Consider the following 20452-nt stretch of genomic DNA (forward strand, 5'->3'; position numbering starts at 1 on the left):
GCAAATCGGACGGTAGATATATATGGGAGCCATATCTAAATCTGAACCGATTTCAACCAAATTTGCTACAATTACCTATACTACTAAACGTACTCCTTGTGCGAAATTTGAAAAAACCCTGGATTTTGAGGCCATATAAGTTCAAATCGGACGAAATATATATATGGGAGCTATATCTAAATCTGAATCGATTTTGACCATATTTGGCACATACAATAGTATCGTTAAAAGTACCGCTTGTGCAAAATTTGAAGTAAGTCAGGGCAAAACTCTGGCTTTTGAGACCATATAAGTCCAAATCGGGCGAAAGATATATATGTGAGCTATATCTAAATCTGAACCGATTTTAACAAAATTTGACACACTTAACGATACCATTAAACGTACCCCTTGTGCAAAATTTGAAGCAAATCACGGCAAAACTCTGGCTTTTGTGGCCATATAAGTTCAAATCGGACGAAAGATATATATGGGAGCTATATCTAAATTTGAACCGATTTCAATCAAATTTACCAAGCATTGGTAGAATGTCTAACCTCTGTGCAAAATTTCACGAAGATCGGTAGTAAACTTTGGCCTCTGTGGTCATATGAGTCTAAATCGGACGAAAGATGTATATGGGAGCTATATCTAAATCTGAACCGATTTGGCTGATATTTTGCAAGATTTTCGGGATTCATAAAATATTTGGATGTACGGTATTTCAAGAAAATCGGTTGATAAACACGCTAACTATGACCACATCGGGGATAAATATATATGGCAGCTATATCTAAATCTGAACCGATTTTTTCCAACACCAATAGCGATTGTCTCTGTCCCAAGAAACGGCCCTATGCCAAATTTGTGGACGATCGGACTTAAATTGCGAGCTGTACTTTGTGCACAAAATCGACTCAGAATTTAATTCTAAGCCGATCGGTATACTAAAAGATGGGTCTATGACCACTATTTCTTGGCGTTACATACAAATGCACAAACTTATTACACCCTTTACCACAGTAGTGGTGAAGGGTATAATTAAACCAAAGATGCAAAATCCTCAAAATAAGTATTAGTCTATATTTGATTTTTTTTAATCCAAATATTTAATAACTCTGTTAATTTAAAGATTTTTTTCTCTAAATCAAAAATGATTTTCTACGAAACATTTGCTTTACTTCAAAGACTTTAACGGGGGGACGCAAATTTCAAAGATTCGTGTCCTAAGTTTAATGAAAAATATTTTTTAAGTAAAGATTAGAAACTTTTGTAATCAAAATCTCTTAATTTTAATTAAATTTGTTCTCAATATTGTGGAAATTGCGTGTTCTAGAATATAGTTTACATAATCTTTCTGACTGACGACCATAGGTCATAGTCTTCGGTTTATATCAATACAATTCTTATTTTCTATCTCACTAAACATATATTGCACTGTTTAAATTCAATCAAATAGTTTGTAAACAATTTTGGATAAAATAAAGAATTACTACTACTACTACTACTACATAATCTTTCATGTCAATATTTAATTGCTTTCAGTATATTCTTAGTGTAATTCCCAATTCTTTGGCTTGAAATCAGTATCAAAATCCTTGAAATTAAGACAAAATCTTTGGAACTGGGTAAGTTTTTTTTTCAGTATATGGCGAACAACATCTATCCATTTGGTTGTCTTACGGACAGTACGAACTCAACCCACAAGAATTTAGTATCCCATATATCCAGAAGTTAGCCAAACAAACGTGTCATTCTGTCCCTCCATCCATCCATCTATCCATCTTTTCATGTATGCTTCCTGTGGTCTCCCTTTGAAGCCAGCAACAAATATCAATTTAATGGATGAAAAAGCAATCATGCTAGAGCTATGACTCTACAATGATGCTATTCTTCTTACCGAACTAAATAAGTGTTCATTTGATAATTGACTTATTCTTTCGTACGAGGAACAAAGGAACCAATATCAACTATAACCCAACCACATTCATGGAAGTCTCTCAGTATAGTTTTATACCCTCAACTAAAGCTTTGTCTTTAACTTCCTAACATCTACTAAGGTCTTTGGTCATCATACTATTAAGTAAGGAGGAACGGAAGAATGTAATTGCAATTTGCAGTATGAATTCTATAGATGCTACTGTGATCTAATGTTTCCACATGTCAGACTCCTTGCATTGCTTGCTCCTTTAGAATTGTTTGTCGATTTTCTTTCTTTTCATAGTTTCTTTTTCTCCTTCAAACTATCAATCTTAATCCAATGTAAAAGAAAGCAGGCGGTCAGATGCACAGACGGACGGACGGACGGGCGGATAGGTAGCATGGGATTACTCTTGTTCATATTAGTTTCAAATTTAATGCAACGTCTTTTTCACTGATGTGGCTTGTTTTGGGGGGGAAGAAATTCTTACAAATTGAACATCTGTTGAGATCAGATAGACGTTTCCACATTTAGAGTAAATGCTGCTAAAGCGATTTAGTTCTATTTTATTTTGACATATCTATGAAGTAAGATGGAAAATCATCTATTTTGATTTTATGTGAAGAAAATTTCGTTCAATTTCGCACACTGGAAAAAAGCATGTTCCAAAGATTTTTAGCGATTTCGATACACCGAAACATATCAAAAACAGTCTTTTTCGTCCGTGTATACTCTACAAAATACGCCAGGCGCAATACGGTTTGAGATCCGGAGATTTTGGTCACTATTGTGTGTTAGAGATGAAGTGAGGAACCTCCTTTGTAAGACATACTTGGTTGTCGCGTGCAGTTTGTCTGGCCGGTGTTCCATATCGTCTTTAGCAATATCTGATGAAAACAACTGGAGAGCAACGGTGTCGGTGACAGCAATGCTTGGGTTTTAGTGGCCAATCGAAAGTGCACATTTTGAACTGATCCACAGAAAAAAAGTAAACTACATTATGGGAAAAATGAACTATCTCGTGCGAAAATTGAACTAAATTGTCTTTCTAATTTTGAGATTCTTTAAATTGACAAAAATTTTCCGACTTGTTTGGATTTTTAATTACCATTTACGAAATGCATATTTCTCGAAAAGAAAAAATGAACTAAAAATAAAGAAAAAATCTTAAGCGCCAGATCATTCCAATTTTAACAACGCTGTAGTTCATTCTTACTATTTTTGAGAAGTGTACGAAAAACTTCTTCTGTTTTAGATAGAATTAAACTAATTTATTTGCAATTGAAATTTTACTGCCATTTAGTTCATAAAATTTTTGAGACATACTTGGACTGACTGATTTTACTGCCATTTAGTTCATAAAATTTTTGAGACATTTTGAACTGATCCACGCAGAGAAGTAATATGATACACAGAAAAAAAAGTAAACTACATTAGCGGAGAAATGAACTATCTCGTGCGAAAATTGAACTAAATTGTATTCCTAATTTTGAGATTCTTTAAATTGACAAAAATATTCCGACTTTTTTGGATTTTTAATTACCATTTACGAAATGCATCTTTCTCGAAAAGAAAAAATGAACTAAAAATAAAGAAAAACTCTTAAGCGCCAGATCATTCCAATTTTAACAACGCTGTAGTTCATTCTTACTATTTTTGAGAAGTGTACGAAAAACTTCTTCTGTTTTAGATAGAATTAAACTAAATTATATGCAATTGAAATTTTACTGCCATTTAGTTCATAAAATTTTTGAGACATACTTGGACTGACTGATTTTACTGCCATTTAGTTCATAAAATTTTTGAGACATTTTGAACTGATCCACCGTGGTGCAATGGTTAGCATGCCCGCCTTGCATACACAAGGTCGTGGGTTCGATTCCTGCTACGACCGAACACCAAAAAGTTTTTCAGCGGTGGATTATCCCACCTCAGTAATGCTGGTGACATTTCTGAGGGTTTCAAAGCTTCTCTAAGTGGTTTCACTAGAATGTGGAACGCCGTTCGGACTCGGCTATAAAAAGGAGGTCCCTTGTCATTGAGTTTAACATGGAATCGGGCAGCACTCAGTGATAAGAGAGAAGTTCACCACTGTGGTATCACAATGGACTGAATAGTCTAAGTGAGCCTGATACATCGGGCTGCCACATAACCTAACCTAACCTAACTGATCCACGCAGAGAAGTAATATGATACACAGAAAAAAAAGTAAACTACATTATGGGAAAAATGAACTATCTCGTGCGAAAATTGAACTAAATTGTCTTCCTAATTTTGAGATTCTTTAAATTGACAAAAATTTTCCGACTTGTTTGGATTTTTAATTACCATTTACGAAATGCATATTTCTCGAGAAGAAAAAATGAACTAAAAATAAAGAAAAAATCTTAAGCGCCAGACCATTCCAATTTTAACAACGCTGTAGTTCATTCTTACTATTTTGGAGAAGTGTACGAAAAACTTCTTCTGTTTTAGATAGAATTAAACTAATTTATATGCAATTGAAATTTTACAGCCATTTAGTTCATAAAATTTTTGAGACATTTTGAACTGATCCACGCAGAGAAGTAATATGATACACAGAAAAAAAAGTAAACTACATTAGGGGAGAAATGAACTATCTCGTGCGAAAATTGAACTAAATTGTATTCCTAATTTTGAGATTCTTTAAATTGACAAAAATATTCCGACTTTTTTGGATTTTTAATTACCATTTACGAAATGCATCTTTCTCGAAAAGAAAAAATGAACTAAAAATAAAAAAAAACTCTTAAGCGCCAGATCATTCCGATTTTAACAACGCTGTAGTTCATTCTTACTATTTTTGTGAAGTGTACGAAAAACTTCTTCTGTTTTAGTTAGAATTGAACTAATTTATTTGCAATTGAAATTTTACTGCCATTTAGTTCATAAAATTTTTGAGACATACTTGGACTGACTGATTTTACTGCCATTTAGTTCATAAAATTTTTGAGACATTTTGAACTGATCTACGCAGAGAAGTAATATGATACACAGAAAAAAAAGTAAACTACATTATGGGAAAAATGAACTATCTCGTGCGAAAATTGAACTAAATTGTATTCCTAATTTTGAGATTCTTTAAATTGACAAAAAATGTCCGACTTTTTTGGATTTTTAATTACCATATACGAAATGCATCTTTCTCGAAAAGAAAAAATGAACTAAAAATAAAGAAAAAATCTTAAGCGCCAGATCATTTCGATTTTAACAACGCTGTAGTTCATTCTTTCTATTTTTAAGAAATGTACGAAAAATTTCTTCTGTTTTAGTTAGAATTGAACTAATTTATATGCAATTGAAATCTTACTGCCATTTAGTTCATAAAATTTTTGAGACATACTTGGAATAAAGAAAAAATCGTTGGGCTGGGGAAAATTTCTTATAAAATTTTAAAAATAAACTAAAACAAAATAAAATTTTTGCAATAATTATTAGTTCATTTAAGCATCAGTTTTACAACCGACTTTTGTTTTTCTGTGTACCCTCAAATATGTTCCAAGAGAAAAAATATTATTTTTTGACGGGGAACATGGAACATTTTTGCTGCAAAAATGTTGTTTTCTCGTCAAAAATTGCAAAAACCAGATACATAATTTCTGAGAAAATAACATGAACGCGACAAACATGTAACTGGCCTTCACTCTTAATATCATTTTTGTTATCGTTTTTTTTTTTTTTTTGGACGCGATGCGAGAGTTATTCACATTTAAATGCTGGGTGGCTCTGCCGATAGCCCTTGTGGTTATCCAGCCCAATATAAAGTGATCACACTATCACGCATGAACTCCATCACTTTTTATAACTTTATTTCTGAATGCAATAGATCAAAATACTTTTGTAAAAAATAAAATGAACAGTTACTAGAATAATTCTTTCATCTCTGAGACGAAAATTTTAGAAAATTTAGAAAATTTTCAATCACGAAATTAATTGATCCAATTAATTTTTTAATTGAAATATCTACCAGCACGAAAACGATAATATCAATCACTGTTTTAATTAGGCATCAAAAAATGTTTGCTTAATAAATTAATTGATTTCATTAGAAAATTTAAATTACTTTTCTAATTGATTCAATTAAAAACTTAATTTATGTTGATTGCAAAACTCAATTAATTTTTTAATTAAAAAAGTAACTATCACTTTCACAGAAAAAATATCACCAAAATATTAGTAATTACAAATTTGATAGAAATTGAAAAATGTTTCAATTAATAAATAAAGGTAGAATGATTAAAAATTTTTAAATTTTTATTTAAAAAACAAGTAAGGAAAGTCTAAAGTAGGGCGGGCCGACTATATTATACCCTGCACCACTTTGTAGATCTAAATTTTCGATACCATATCACATCCGTCAAATGTGTTGGGGGCTATATATAAAGGTTTGTCCCAAATACATACATTTAAATATCACTCGATATGGACAGAATTTGATAGACTTCTACAAAATCTATAGACTCAAAAATTAAGTCGGCTAATGCACTAGGGTGGAACACAATGTTAGTAATGTTCCACAGTGTGGCGCAGGGTATAAATATGGGAAACATTTAAATCTGAAGCAATTTTAAGGAAACTTCGCAAAAGTTTATTTATGATTTATCGCTCGATATATATGTATTAGCTGTTTAGGAAAATTAGAGTCATTTTTACAATTTTTCGATTAAGCAGTGGCGATTTTACAAGGAAAATGTTTGTATTTTGACCATTTTTGTCGAAATCAGAAAAACATATATATGGGAGCTATATCTAAATCTGAACCGATTTCAACCAAATTTGGCACGCATAGCTACAATGCTAATTCTACTCCCTGTGCAAAATTTCAATTAAATCGGAGTAAAAGATTAGCCACTGTGGTCATATGAGTGTAAATCGGGCGAACGATATATATGGGAGCTATGTCTAAATCTGAACCGATTTCAATAAAATTTGGCACACTTGACTATAGTACTAATTGTTCTTCTTGTGCAAAATTTTAAGCAAATTAGGGTAAAACTCTGGCTTCTGGGGCCATATAAGTCCATATCGGGCGAAATATATATGGGAGCTATATCTAAATCTGAACCGACTTTTTCCAAAATCAATAGGGTTCTATTCTGAGCCAAAACACATACTTGTGCCAAATTTGAAGTCGATTGGACTAAAACTGCGACCTAGACAGACAGACGGACATGGCTATATCGACTCAGGAACCCACCCTGAGCATTTTTGCCAAAGACACCATGTGTCTATCTTGTCTCCTTCTGGGTGTTGCAAACATATGCACTAACTTATAATACCCTGTTCCACAGTGTGGCGCAGGATATAATTAATTGATATATTTAACTTTTTACGTAATCAAACTCGGAAGTTTAAGTCAGTTAAAACAAGTGATGGATGTTTTTTTATTTTTAATTAAAAATGTATTTCAAACAATATTTTTTTCTATAAAACTGTCAATTAACTTTTTAATCAAAGTAGAAACTTTAAGGTAATAAGTCAATGATTAAAAATTTTTAAATTTTTATTTAAAGAAATAATTTTAATCAAACTCGGAAGTCTAAGTCAGTCAAAAAAGTAATGGATTTTTTTTAATTTTTAATTAAAAATCTACTTCACAAAAACCATTTTTTAATCAAAATGAAAACACAAAGTCCGTTAAGAAAGTAGTTGAAAATAGTTACGTTTTGTAATTAAAACAAGTATATACGGCCGTAAGTTCGGCCAGGCCGAATCTTATGTACCCTCCACCATGGATTGCATAGAAACTTGTACTAAAGACTGTCATCCACAAAAGAATTACTTGAGTTGCGGTAACACTTGCCGATGGCAAGGTATCTTAAAACTTCTTAATTGTAAGTTAGTCCACACGAGTTATAATTAAACAACAACAAAAAAAGCCGAATAAAAAATTTTCTATAGAAATAAGATTTTGACAAAATTTTCTATAGAAATAAAATTTTGATAAAAATTTTTACAGAAATAAAATTTTGACAACATTCTCTATAGCAATAAAATTTTACAAAATTTTCTATAGAAATAAAATTTTTACAAATTTTCTATAGAAATAAAATTTTGACAAAATTTTCTATAAGAATAAAATTTTGAAAAAATTTTCTATTGAAATAAAATGTTGACAAAATTTTCTATAGAAATAAAATCTTGACAAAATTTTGAATAGTAATAAAATTTTTACAAAATTTTCTATAGAAATAAAATTTTTACAAAATTTTCTATAGAAATAAAATTTCTATTAATTTTTATTTTCTATAGAAATAAAATTTCTAAATTAAAAATTGGGGATAGGTTATATATAACTATAGACCGATATGGACCAATTTTGGCATGGTTATTAGCGGCCATATCCTAGTGCAATATACCAAATTTCACCACGTACAAAATTTCAATCGGATCGGATGAATTTTGCTCCTCCAAGAGCTCTGGAGGTCAAATCTGGGGATCGCTTTATATATGGGGGCTATATATAATTATGGACCGATGTGGACCAATTTTTGCATAGTTGTTAGAGACCATATACTTACACCATGTACCAAATTTCAACCGGATCGGATGAAATTTGCTTCTCTTAGAGGGTACGCAAGCCAAATCTGGGGATCGGTTTATATGGAGGCTATATATAATTGTGGACTGATGTGGACCAATTTTTGCATGGTTGTTAGATACCATATACTAACACCATGTACCAAGTTTCAGCCGGATCGGATGAAATTTGCTTCTCTTAGAGGCTCCGAAAGCCAAATATGGGGATCGGTTTATATGGGGGCTATATATAATTATGGACCGATATGGACCAATTCCTGCATGGTTGTTAAAGACAATAAACTAACACCACGTACAATATTTCAATTGAATCGGATGAATTTTGCTCATCCATGAAGCTCCGGAGGCCAAATCTGAGCGTCGGTTTATATGGGGGCTATACGTAAAAGTCGCCCGAATGGCCCATTTGCAATACCATCCGACCTACATATATAACAACTGCTTGTGTGCCAAGGTTCAAGTCGATAGTTTGTTTCGTTTGGAAGTTAGCGTGATTTCAACAAACGGACGGAAGGACGGACGCACATGTTTAGATCGACTCAGAATTTCACCACGACCCAGAATATATATATGTTATGGGGTCGTTACAAACGGAATGACAAAGTTAATATACCCACATCCTATGGTGGAGGGTATAAAAATTAATTGAGTTTTGCAATGAATGTAAATTAAATTTCTAATTTAACCAATTAACAAATTAATTGCAATTTGCTAATGAAATCAATTCATTTTTTAAAACTGTGAATGATACTATCATATTTGTGATTAAAGACATTTCAATTAAAAATTTAATTGGATCAATTAATATCGTGATTGAATCAGCAAAAAAATTTTGTGTGTTCTTAATTGACTTAGCGTTTTCAGTTTGATTAAAAATGTATTGTTTCAAATACATTTTTTATTACAAATAAAAAAACATAATTTTTTTTAACTGACTTAGTTTTCCGAGTTTGATTATAAAGTTAATAGTATAAATTAATTTTTTAATTAAAAATTTACAAAAAAAATTTCAATCATTATAAAGTTATTTGTATTAATTAATTTTTTAATTAAAAATTTAAAAAAAAAATTCAATCATTGACTTAATGTTTTTTATGCTTTTTTATCAATTATTTTTTTGAAAAAGTTTTTAGCTTCACTCAACTTTTTAATTGGAAATATTTTGCTGATAGTATGTATACATAGAAAAATTATTTAGTGGTTTACTGTTTTTTTCTAAAACTTACCTTTTTCTTGCCATCTCCAACCAATTTGGTTGTATGTTGATCATCTTCATTTAAACTAGCCGAACAGGGATCTCGATATCTGTAGGATGAGAAAACAAAAAAAAAAAAACGAGACAAGTGAAAGGTATTGAAAAATTAAGATTTTCCTTTATAAAGCAATGAAAAACATTTGGGCACGCACTTTGACAATAAAACAAATCATAAACAATTTCAATTTTCTATTAATATAATTAAATTCCTGTGGGTTTCCAATGGCAACAGTTACGAATGTGTGTACAAATATTTTTCACTGGGAATCAAGCATTCGTAAATAAAATGGTCCATAACATAAACCTCTTAACCACGACATTTGAAAGGAGTTTGAAAACAAATCACAATCACCCATAATGTTGGGGAGACGTGATTCCATCGTTTCGTGGCTGTGAAAAGTGGCTGGTGGGATAAATCTATTCATCCATTGCATCGCATTCATCCATCATGTTGAGTGCCTCAGAGTATCTTAACGGCTGACTGGCTGTCTGTCCATCCGTACGTCCGTCCGTCCGTCTGATTGTCGTTTATATGCGGTAAGCCATCGTATTCATCATCATGACCACCAACCAAACAAACCCAACCACCAACCATCAACACACGACCAAACGCATCATCAGACTTTCAATTTACTGTAAAACAAAATCTGTGGTTTTGTAAATCCTCTCAACACATTTTCCAATGGTCCCTATCACCAGCCACTGAAGGATCATTGTACATTGAAGTACATTGGGGGAGGCTTTAGTTATTTGAACAAAGCATTGGAATTGGATTTATCTTCAAATCTTCAAATGGAATAGGTTTATGTTGTACGCTTAGTTGTCTTAGTTGAGCGGAATAAATGGTTTCCGTTTACATTGAACGCTCATGTTGCCATTGAATATTGTCATTTTACACCTCTCTATGTTGGCTTTATCTCCTTTGTTAGTTTTAATTCTCGCCACAGGCGAAACAACTATTGAAACAAAATATTCAATTTAAATCCTCTTCTTGAAGATAATATTGAAAAATTTTTAATTTGATATATACAATAAATAGAAGAAGAAGAATTTCAAATATATAAAATAGTAATAAACTATTGTAAACAAATTTGTTGCAATATGGCTAATGCAATTAAAAGATAATTTACAAACTTTCTTTCAAAGAATTCAATGCAATTTATCCACAAAAGCCAATTTTTATTATATGTCCATGACATAGTAGCATTTGATTCGATTAGCCTGGTTGTGATGCATTCACGAAAAAGTTTATTTGGATCCAAAGATTTTGAACTGCACTAATTGTTTTTAGTATTGATTTCATGCCAAGTTTTATGAAATTTAATATCTAAAATATAGTCCAAATTACCGAATTTTCCCTTTGGTCTATATTAATAAAGCTACACTCAAAAAATTACTTCTCTGCTCAAAAAAAAAAAATATATATATTGTAGGGAGGCCAAAGATCTATATATTTAAGCGTATCCTGTATAACAAGATTAAAGTCTTATGATTAATTTCTCTAATATAAAGTTTTTTTCATTGTCCTAAAATCCATCAACTTTTCAAAGAAGTCATTTTGTCCTTGTAGTTAAGTGACTCCATTGTAAAATGGATATCTTTGCCTGAAGGAAAATTTTGTTTGAAGGTCAAATTGACTTTAACCCTTTCACTACCGATGTCCACTTAGAAGGACATTCGCAAAAAACACTCAATTCTATTTTCCCACTTGATTTCGATTTATTTCTCCATGTTATTTTAAAGTATAGGGTTTAATCTAAATAAGCTATAAATATTTTCCATATTGGTGAGCACTAAAATACATTTTTCTAAACTTCTTTAACAATAAACGAAAAATATGAAAATTTGAGACAATTTTTCTACTGTATTTTTCTACTGTATGCTGATACTTTTTCGGGTTCTTTTTTTAATTTTTTCTCACACTTTGAAAGATATTATAGGCTAAATAGCGCTTCTTTTCGTAAGGCCATTTGGTCACAATTCAAGAATCAAGTTTTCAGAACAAGCTCATATAACTTTTGAAGTAATTAAGGTAGGATCTCAAAATGACATGCTGTTAGTACTAGTAAAAACAGAAGAAAAATTAAAGTTTTTAACATTAGGTTTATTTCGGTAGTGAAAGGGTTAATAATAATAATATTCTTCAAAACAGGAAATGTTTTTCAATACTTTATTTTAAAAACGTTTTTAATTTGAATTTTTAACATATTTTCTAGTGTGGAAGTGGAGCCTGAATTTGGCAATTTAAGTTGTCGTTAACACGTTTTTAAAGGACTTTGTTAGTACACGAAGAAAAAACTGAAAAAACGAATGAATTAAATATGTTTCCTACACTGAAAAAATATTTACGTAATATTAAAGAGTACGCAACCTAAATTTTAGGATGTGCAATTTACAAAATATTTAGAACGAATATCTTTAAAATAATGAAATTTTAATTAAACTAAAGTTCATAATCTTTGCTTCAAAGTGTGGCATGATGGTCTAATTTATCAGTTGATAAAATTGCGCTTCCCTCACGGTATACATTTTTCAAAGTTTTCTAAATTCTAGGACCTTTAGAGTTCTGGATGTCCTCAGGGTTCTTGCTTTTCCCCAGTTTTATACAATATTTATACATCAGATATCCCCATACAAGAAAACTGTGTATTGTCAATTTTCGCATACGATACGGTTATATTATGTTCAGGCAAATATGCTTCTGATATTATTTCAAATCTGCAGCATGCATTAGCAGAGCTATTAAAATACTTTAGAAAGTGAAAGATTTCGGTAAATTGCGACAAAACTCAAGCAATATATTTCACCAGGAAACGAAAGGATCGTTTCATTCCCCAAACCGAAATTGAGTTCGACAGTAGAGAAATTAAATGGGAGAATTCTGTAAAATATCTTGGAGCAACCTTAGATTCTAAATTAACATATAAGAATCACATTGGCTACATTGTAAATAAATTTAATATACGTTCACGACGGTACATTGAAAAAAAAGCATGCCCGGCTCCAAAGATTTTGTCTTTACTTTAACAATTTTGGTATTGCTTCCGAGCCAAAGAAGCGGAGAATACAAGTAAGGATATTTTTGGGACACAATTCTCTTTTAAATTGGGGTTTGTGTACTTGCTTCTAGGAAGCAAATTTTAATTTTTCGCTTTTTCAGATTTTTTTCTTCATATGCTATCAAAGTCCTTTAAAAACGAGTTAACGACAAATTTATTTTCAAAATTAAGACTCGACTTCCAGGAGAAATTATGCTATGTTTCAAATAAAAAACGTATTTAAAATAAAGTGTTGAAAAACATGTCCTATAGTTGAACGATTTTTTGCTTTGTAGTCAAGATGCAAAAAGACAATATTTTCATTTGCTTTAGTTCATATTGAACTTATGCGTACGCACGCAAAGAAAAAAAAAACGTTTGGAAAACGTTTTCTTTTGTTAGAGTTTTTTGAATTGCTTCGAAATGTATAGACTTTTATCACCAAACAAATTCGTTTGTTAAAATTTTTTTTTAATAAAAAAGGTTATTTTTGAACCAACAACACATTCCATTTCGTTTATATCAAACATTGTTCTTTTCTAAATTTAGGTCTTTAATAAGACACATTTGACAGTTCATAGTAAAAATTTAATATAGTGGAATGTAATGTTGAACATTTTTTCGGAATCTTCCGACCATATCTGGAATATATGTAAAAAAAAAAACTTTGGTCGCAGGGATCGAACCCACGACCCTTGGCATGCAAGTCGGACGTAGCAACAACTGCTCCACGGTGCCCAACTAACTGTATTTTTCTGCTAAATAAACTTTGTTTAATCGGCTCGTGGGCGCCGCAAGCTATGCTATATAAATATAACTTATATGGATAATTATCTATTGATGACCATAACAGGTGCATAGCTCAGTGGTTAGTGTGTTGGCTTACAAATTGCATAGTCCGCGGTTCGATTCTCCGTCCAGGCGAAAGGTAAAAAAAAAATTTTAAAAATTTATAAAATCGTAGAATTTCTTCTACATTGTTTGTGTTACAGAAAAAGGTGCTAAGAACTAAAAAACTTCGTGGAAGTGAGAAAGATGTGAAGGAAAATGCAATTAGCCAGAAAAATAAATTTTTTTGAGTTAGTCTTTATGAAATTGCTTTTACATCCTGGAAAAGAATAAACGTTTATCACAAAAAGTATATACTTTTCTTCCAAATACACTTCCTTACAGCGAAAAGCAAATGAGAAACGAACTTTGTTTGTCCAAAATTTCGTTTGGGAGGAAAGAATTATTTTTTTGCGTGCGGTCATCGAACTTTATACTCACGTTTAGTTCATAAAATATTTGAGACATACTTAAAAAAACGAAAATTTCATTGGTCTGTTGAAAATTTCGCAAAAAATAATAAAATTTAACTACTAACAAATATTTTTATACCCACCACCATAGAATGGTGACGGGGCTATAATAAGTTTGTCATTCCGTTTGTAACACATCGAAATATCGATTTCCGACTATATCAAGTATATATATTCTTGATCAGGGAGAAATTCTAAGACGATATAACGATGTCCGTCTGTCTGTCTGTCTGTCTGTCTGTTGTAATCACGCTACAGTCTTCAATAATGAAGCAATCGTGCTGAAATTTTGCACAAGCTCGTCTTTTGTCTGCAGGCAGGTCAAGTTCGAAGATGGGCTATATCGGTCCAGATTTTGATATAGTCCCCATATAAACCGATCTCCCGATTTGGGGTCTTGGGCTTATAGAAATCGTAGTTTTTATCCAATTTGCCTGAAATTTGAAATCTGGAGGTATTTTATGACCATAAAGAGGTGTGCCAAAAATGGTGAGTATCGGTCTATATTTTGGTATAGCCCCCATATAGACCGATCTCCCGATTTTATTTCTTGGGCTTATAGAAACCGCAGTTTTTATTAAATTTACCTGAAATTGGAAATATAGAGGTATTGTAGGACCACAAATACGTGTGCCAAAAATTGTGAGTATCGGTCCATATTTTGGTATAGCCCCCATATAGACCGATCTCCCGATTTGGGGTCTTAGGCTTATAGAAATCGTAGTTTTTATCCAATTTGTCTGAAATTGGAAATCTAGAGGTATTTTCGGGTCACAAAGAGGTGTGCCGAAAATGGTGAGTATCGGTCCATATTTTAGTATAGCCCCCATAAGAACGATCTCCCGATTTAACTCCTTGGGTTTCTAGAAACCGTAGTTTTTATCTGATATGCCTGAAATTGTAAATATTCTGGTATTTTAGGCTCACAAAAACGTGTATCGGATTAAGTTTTTATCGGTCCATTTGGTAATGCCTCCATATAGACCGACTTCACTTCTTGAGGGTGTAGAAGGCGCACTGATCATGAAAATTGCTTGAAACTCAATGTAAAATTTCCAGATTTTACTTCTACAGATTTAAGATTTCAAATCAAGACGTTATTTTATAATTTTCTTGCACACTTACAAGAGATGTTAATGATTCCTCTAAAGAATCTGATATAGTCTTCATAGGTGAAATCTTTAAATTTATCTTCGGGAAGTGTCCTCAAGTCCTCAAGCCCTCCTGAAATTTCAAAGGAAACCCTAATAATTGGTTCATGGTGGTGGGTATTTAAGATTCGGCCCGGCCGAACTTACTGCTGTATATACTTGTTTTTACATTAACTTTGTCATTCCGTTTGTAACACATCGAAATATTGCTCTAAGACCCCATAACGTATATATATTCTGGGTCGTGGTGAAATTCTGAGTCGATCTAAGCATGTCCGTCCGTCTGTCTATTGAAATCACGCTAACTTCCGAACGAAAAAAGCTATCGACTTGAAACTTGGCACAAGTAGTTGTTATTGATGTAGGTCGGATGGTATTGAAATGAGCCATATCGGTCCACTTTTACGTATAGCCCCCATATAAACCGACGCTCAGATTTGGCTTGCGGAGGCTCTTGGAGGAGCAAAATTAATCCGATCCGGTTGAAATTTGGTACATGGTGTTAGTATATGGTCTCTAACAACCATGCAAAAATTGGTCTACATCAGTCCAGAATTATATATAGCCCCCATATAAAGCGGTCCCCACATTTCACTTCCGGAGCCTCATGGATGAGCAAAATTCATCCGATTCGGTTGAAATTTGGTATGTGGTGTTAGTATATGGTCTCTAGCAACCATGCAGGAATTGGTCCATATCGGTCTATAATTATGTGTAGCCCACATATAAATCGATCCCCAGATTTGACCTCCGGAGCCCCTTGGAAGAGCAAAATTCACCGATCCGGTTGAAATTTGGTATGTGGTGTTAGTACACACAAAAAAAAATTTTTCTGGTTCAATCACGAAATTAATTGATCCAATTAATTTTTTAATTGAAACGTCTTCAATCACAGAAATGATAGTATCAATTAAAAAATTAATTGAAGGTCAATTAAAAAATTAATTGATCCAACTAAAAAATTAATTGATACTATTAATTGTTGTGATTGATTTTTGTTTCAATTAAAAAATTTGTTGAATCAATTAAATTTTTAATTGAATATTTTGTAAAACTCAATTAAAATTTTAATTGGAAAAATTTCCGTGAAATTTTTTTCTGTGTATATGGTCTCTAACAACCATGCGAAAATTGGTCCATACCGGTCTTAATTATATATAACCCCAATTTAAACCTATCCCCAGATTTGACCTCCGGAGCTCTTGGAGGAGCAAAATTCATCCGATCCTTTTACTATACAAAATTTTGTCAAGATTTATTTCTATAGAAAATTTTGTCAAAATTTATTTTTATAGAAAATTTTATCAAGATTTTATTTCTATAGAAAATTTTGTCAAGATTTTGTTTCTATAGAAAATTTTATCAAAATTTTATTTCTATACAAAATTTTGTCAAAATTTTATTTCTATACAAAATATTGTCAAACTGAATAATACCTATCGGCCTTTTTATTTTAATATATACCCCGTAGGGACTAACTTACAATTGAGAAGACGGTGTTAAAAAGTTTTAAGATACCTTGCCATCGTCAAGTGTTACCGTAACCCAAGTAATTCGATTGTGGATGACAGTCTTTAGTACAAGTTTCTATGCAATCCATGGTGGAGGGTACATAAGATTCGGCCTGGCCGAACTTACGGCCGTATATACTTGTTTAAAAAATGTATTATTTAGTTAATTTTTTACTTCTGAACAGTTAAATTTGTACTTGACAAAAGTTAAAACAAATGTTGAACTCACTACACACAAAAAAATTTTTTTCTGATTCAATCACGAAATTAGTTGATCCAATTAATTTTTAATTGAAATGTCTTCAATCACAGAAATGATATTATCAATTAAAAAATTAATTGAAGGTCAATTAAAAAATTAATTGAAGGTCAATTAAAAAGTTAATTGATCCAATTAAAAAATTAATTGATACTATTATTTTTGTTTCAATTAAAAAAATTGTTGAATCAATTAAATTTTTAATTGAATATTTTTTAAAACTCAATTAAAATTTTAATTGGAAAAATTTTCGTGAAATTTTTTGTGTGTATGGGTACATGCTTCTTTAGCGTCATACGAAGTTCGATATAAACACTGATTAGTTAAAAATAACTCGCTAATGGGTTCACCCTTCTTTGATTTTAGGGCTTAAGCTTTAACCATTGTGTAATAAATAAATTAAAATTTATTTCCTAGTTTAAAGAACACAAAACTCAAACCCAAACTTCTTTTCAGTGTACGATGATATATATGATACATATATCTGACATTTGGATGAATGCATAATTTAAAGAATAAAATTGGTTATCGTTACAAATATACTATGAATTTCAATATGCTTGAAATCAATGGTCCAATTAAATGTTGTGAAAAACAAAAACTACAATAATAAAATGAGAAATGGATTATTACCTTGATGGACAAGCACACAGGGGTTGTGTGTAATTCAGACGTACATAGACCGCATTGCAAACTTGCTGTATGGCACATTCGGGTAGCAAATAAATGTGTTGATTATGGGGATAGTAGTGATATTTCGTTGGCTTTGCCCCACTTATTGGTTTCTGTAATGAAAGAGAAAAGTAAAAGAAAAAAAATCACAAAATGAAAAAACTCAATTCAATCAAATGAAAGGAAAAACTTAATAGAGAGTTTTCGATGAAAAGAAATGTGCACTCAAAAAAAGTTTTCTTGGATTTTGACCTTCCCTTAAGGATGTTGGCATTGATTACGAGCCAAAGATGCTGATTCAAGAAAATAAGGTCAGAGTTATCTAGCTTTAAATCTAGGCTCTACAGAATTAAAATTAGGATGCATTTATCGTGTTTTAAGTCTCTTTTTGCGATGTAATAATAGAGGTGTTGACATTACTTCAAAAATACAAATACTTCAAAATAAAATATAATTTCTTAATTAAAAAAAATTAAACCAAATCATTAAAGTACACGCAAAGAAAAAAAAAAAACGTTTGGAAAACGTGTACCGAAAACGTTTTTCTTTTGTTAGAGTTTTTTGAATTGCTTCGAAAGTTTTAAACTTTTATCACCAAAAAAATTCGTTTGTTACAAAATTTTTATTTTTTCAATAAAAAAAGTTATTTTTGAAACAACAACGCAGTCCATTTCGTGTATATCAAACACTGTTCTTTTCTGACTTTTAGTCTTTAATAAGACACATTTTACAGTTCAAAATTTAATATACTACAATGTAATAATAAAATTTTTTTCGGAATCTTCCGAACATATCTGGAATATATGTAAAAAAAAAAAACAAAACAAACAAAAAAAAACTTTGGTCGAAACAGGGATCGAACCCACGACCCTTGGCATGCAAGTCGGACGTAGCAACCACTGCTCCACGGTGCCAAACTAAATGTTTGTTTCTGTTAAATAAACTTTGTTTATTTGATTCGTGGGCGCCGCAAGCTATGCTATATAAATATAACTTATATGGATATTTATCTATTGATGACCATAACAGGTACATAGCTCAGTGGTTAGTGTGTTGGCTTACAAAGTGCATGGTCCGCGGTTCGATTCTCCGTCCAGGCGAAATGTAAAAAAATTTTAAAAATTTATAAAATCGCATAATTTCTTCTACATTGTTGGTATTACAGGAAAAGGTGTTAAGAACTAAAAAACCTCGTGGATGTGAGAAAGATGTGAGGGAAAATGCAATTAGCAAGAAAACAATGTTTTTTTTTTTGAGTTTGTCTTTATGAAATCCTGGAAAAGAATAAACGTTTATCACAAAAAGTATATACTTTTCTTCCAAATACACTTCCTTACAGCGAAAAGCAAATGAGAAACGAACTTTGTTTGTCTAAAATTTCGTTTGGGAGGAAAGAATTATTTTTTTGCGTGTAAGTGTTAGCGTAAAATTGAATCTTTTTATCTTTAATCCAATGTCTCAGTTACTAAAGTAAAGATCATTTCTTTAAATCAAAAATGTTTTTCTTCATTTTAGAGAAAATGTGCCTTATTTTAAAGACATATGACTTAAACGGAGGGATGCAAGTTTCAACGATTTATGTTCTAAATTTAAATTGAAAGAAGTAAATTTTTAAAGCAAACATTATGAACTTTCTTTTAATTATAAATTCTTTTATTTAAAGAAATTTTCTTCGTGCCCTAAAATTTAAGTGCCATAATCTTTCATATTAGGTCAAAAATATTTTTTCAGTGTGTATTCAATGTTTTCATTTCGCTCCCAGCCTCTTATATTAAAGGCGATTGAGTTTTAATATGAACTCTGATATTTTCGATTTTTCTGTTTTTCATTATTTTTATAAAAGTTATTGTTATGTCAGTTTATTACTTTTTTGCCACTCTAACTGGTTCAGTGGCGCACAATGATGATGGCCTCTCAATTTTCATTTTCAATTTTCCAGCTAAGCTTCCAAAGCCATTGCTATTGAAATTGTTACTCTATGTATGCATACCAATCAATGATTGAATTGAAAGGTTTTTAATCATATTTTCATACTCTCTCCACCATAGTAAGGAGGGTACATTTATAGTTTGCTATTCCATTTATTAGACTTGATCACGATGAAATTCTAAGAAGAAAAAAACGTCCACTGTTAAACTGATGCTAAATTTTACTTTTCAGCACAAACAAAAATCGAAAGATGTTCCAGAAGCATTTCTTTTAAGCGCATACCGGAATCCTCTATCTATTTTTTTTTTTCAAATACTGATTTAAGATAAAAGTTAACAAGTATATACGACCGTAAATTCGGCCAGGCCGAATCTTATGTACCCTCCACCATGGATTGCGTAGAAACTTCTACGAAAGACTGTCATCCACAATCGAATTAATTGGGTTGTGGTATCTTAAAACTTCTTAACATCGTTTTCTAAATTGTGAATTAGTCCATACGTGGTATATATTGGAAAAAAAGGTATGTATAGGCCAGTCTACAAATAATTACGAATCGATATGGACTTTTGCACGGTACGTAGAGAGCCAGAATTGAAATATGGGGGTCGCTTATATGTGGGCTATATATGTTACAATTATGAACTTGATATAGACCAATTTTTGTGTGATTGGGGATCTATTTATCTGAGGGCTATATATAACTATAGACCGATATGGACCTAGTTAGGCATGGTTTTAACGGCCATATACTAGCACAATGTACCAAATTTCAACTGACTCGGATGAAATTTGCTCCTCCAAGTGGCTCCAAAACCCAATCTCGGGATCGGTTTATATGGGGGCTATATATGATTATGGACTGATATGGGCCA

The 20452-nt window shown here is 31.6% G+C and overlaps 1 protein-coding gene across 1 annotated transcript in view; it reads right to left on the reverse strand.

Annotated features, from left to right (window-relative positions):
• The window catches only part of dsx-c73A (doublesex cognate 73A), a 249029-nt gene that overhangs the window by 31599 nt on the left and 196978 nt on the right, over positions 1–20452 (reverse strand). The window contains exons 2-3 of the mRNA XM_075306111.1: positions 17610–17761; positions 9688–9766 (exon numbers count right to left, since the gene is read on the reverse strand). Coding sequence (XP_075162226.1) covers positions 9688–9766; positions 17610–17761 — 231 coding nt within the window. The remainder of the gene's footprint in view (positions 1–9687; positions 9767–17609; positions 17762–20452) is intronic.

This window comes from Haematobia irritans, chromosome 4 (assembly GCF_050003625.1).
Source record: "Haematobia irritans isolate KBUSLIRL chromosome 4, ASM5000362v1, whole genome shotgun sequence".
Lineage (NCBI taxonomy): Eukaryota > Metazoa > Arthropoda > Insecta > Diptera > Muscidae > Haematobia > Haematobia irritans.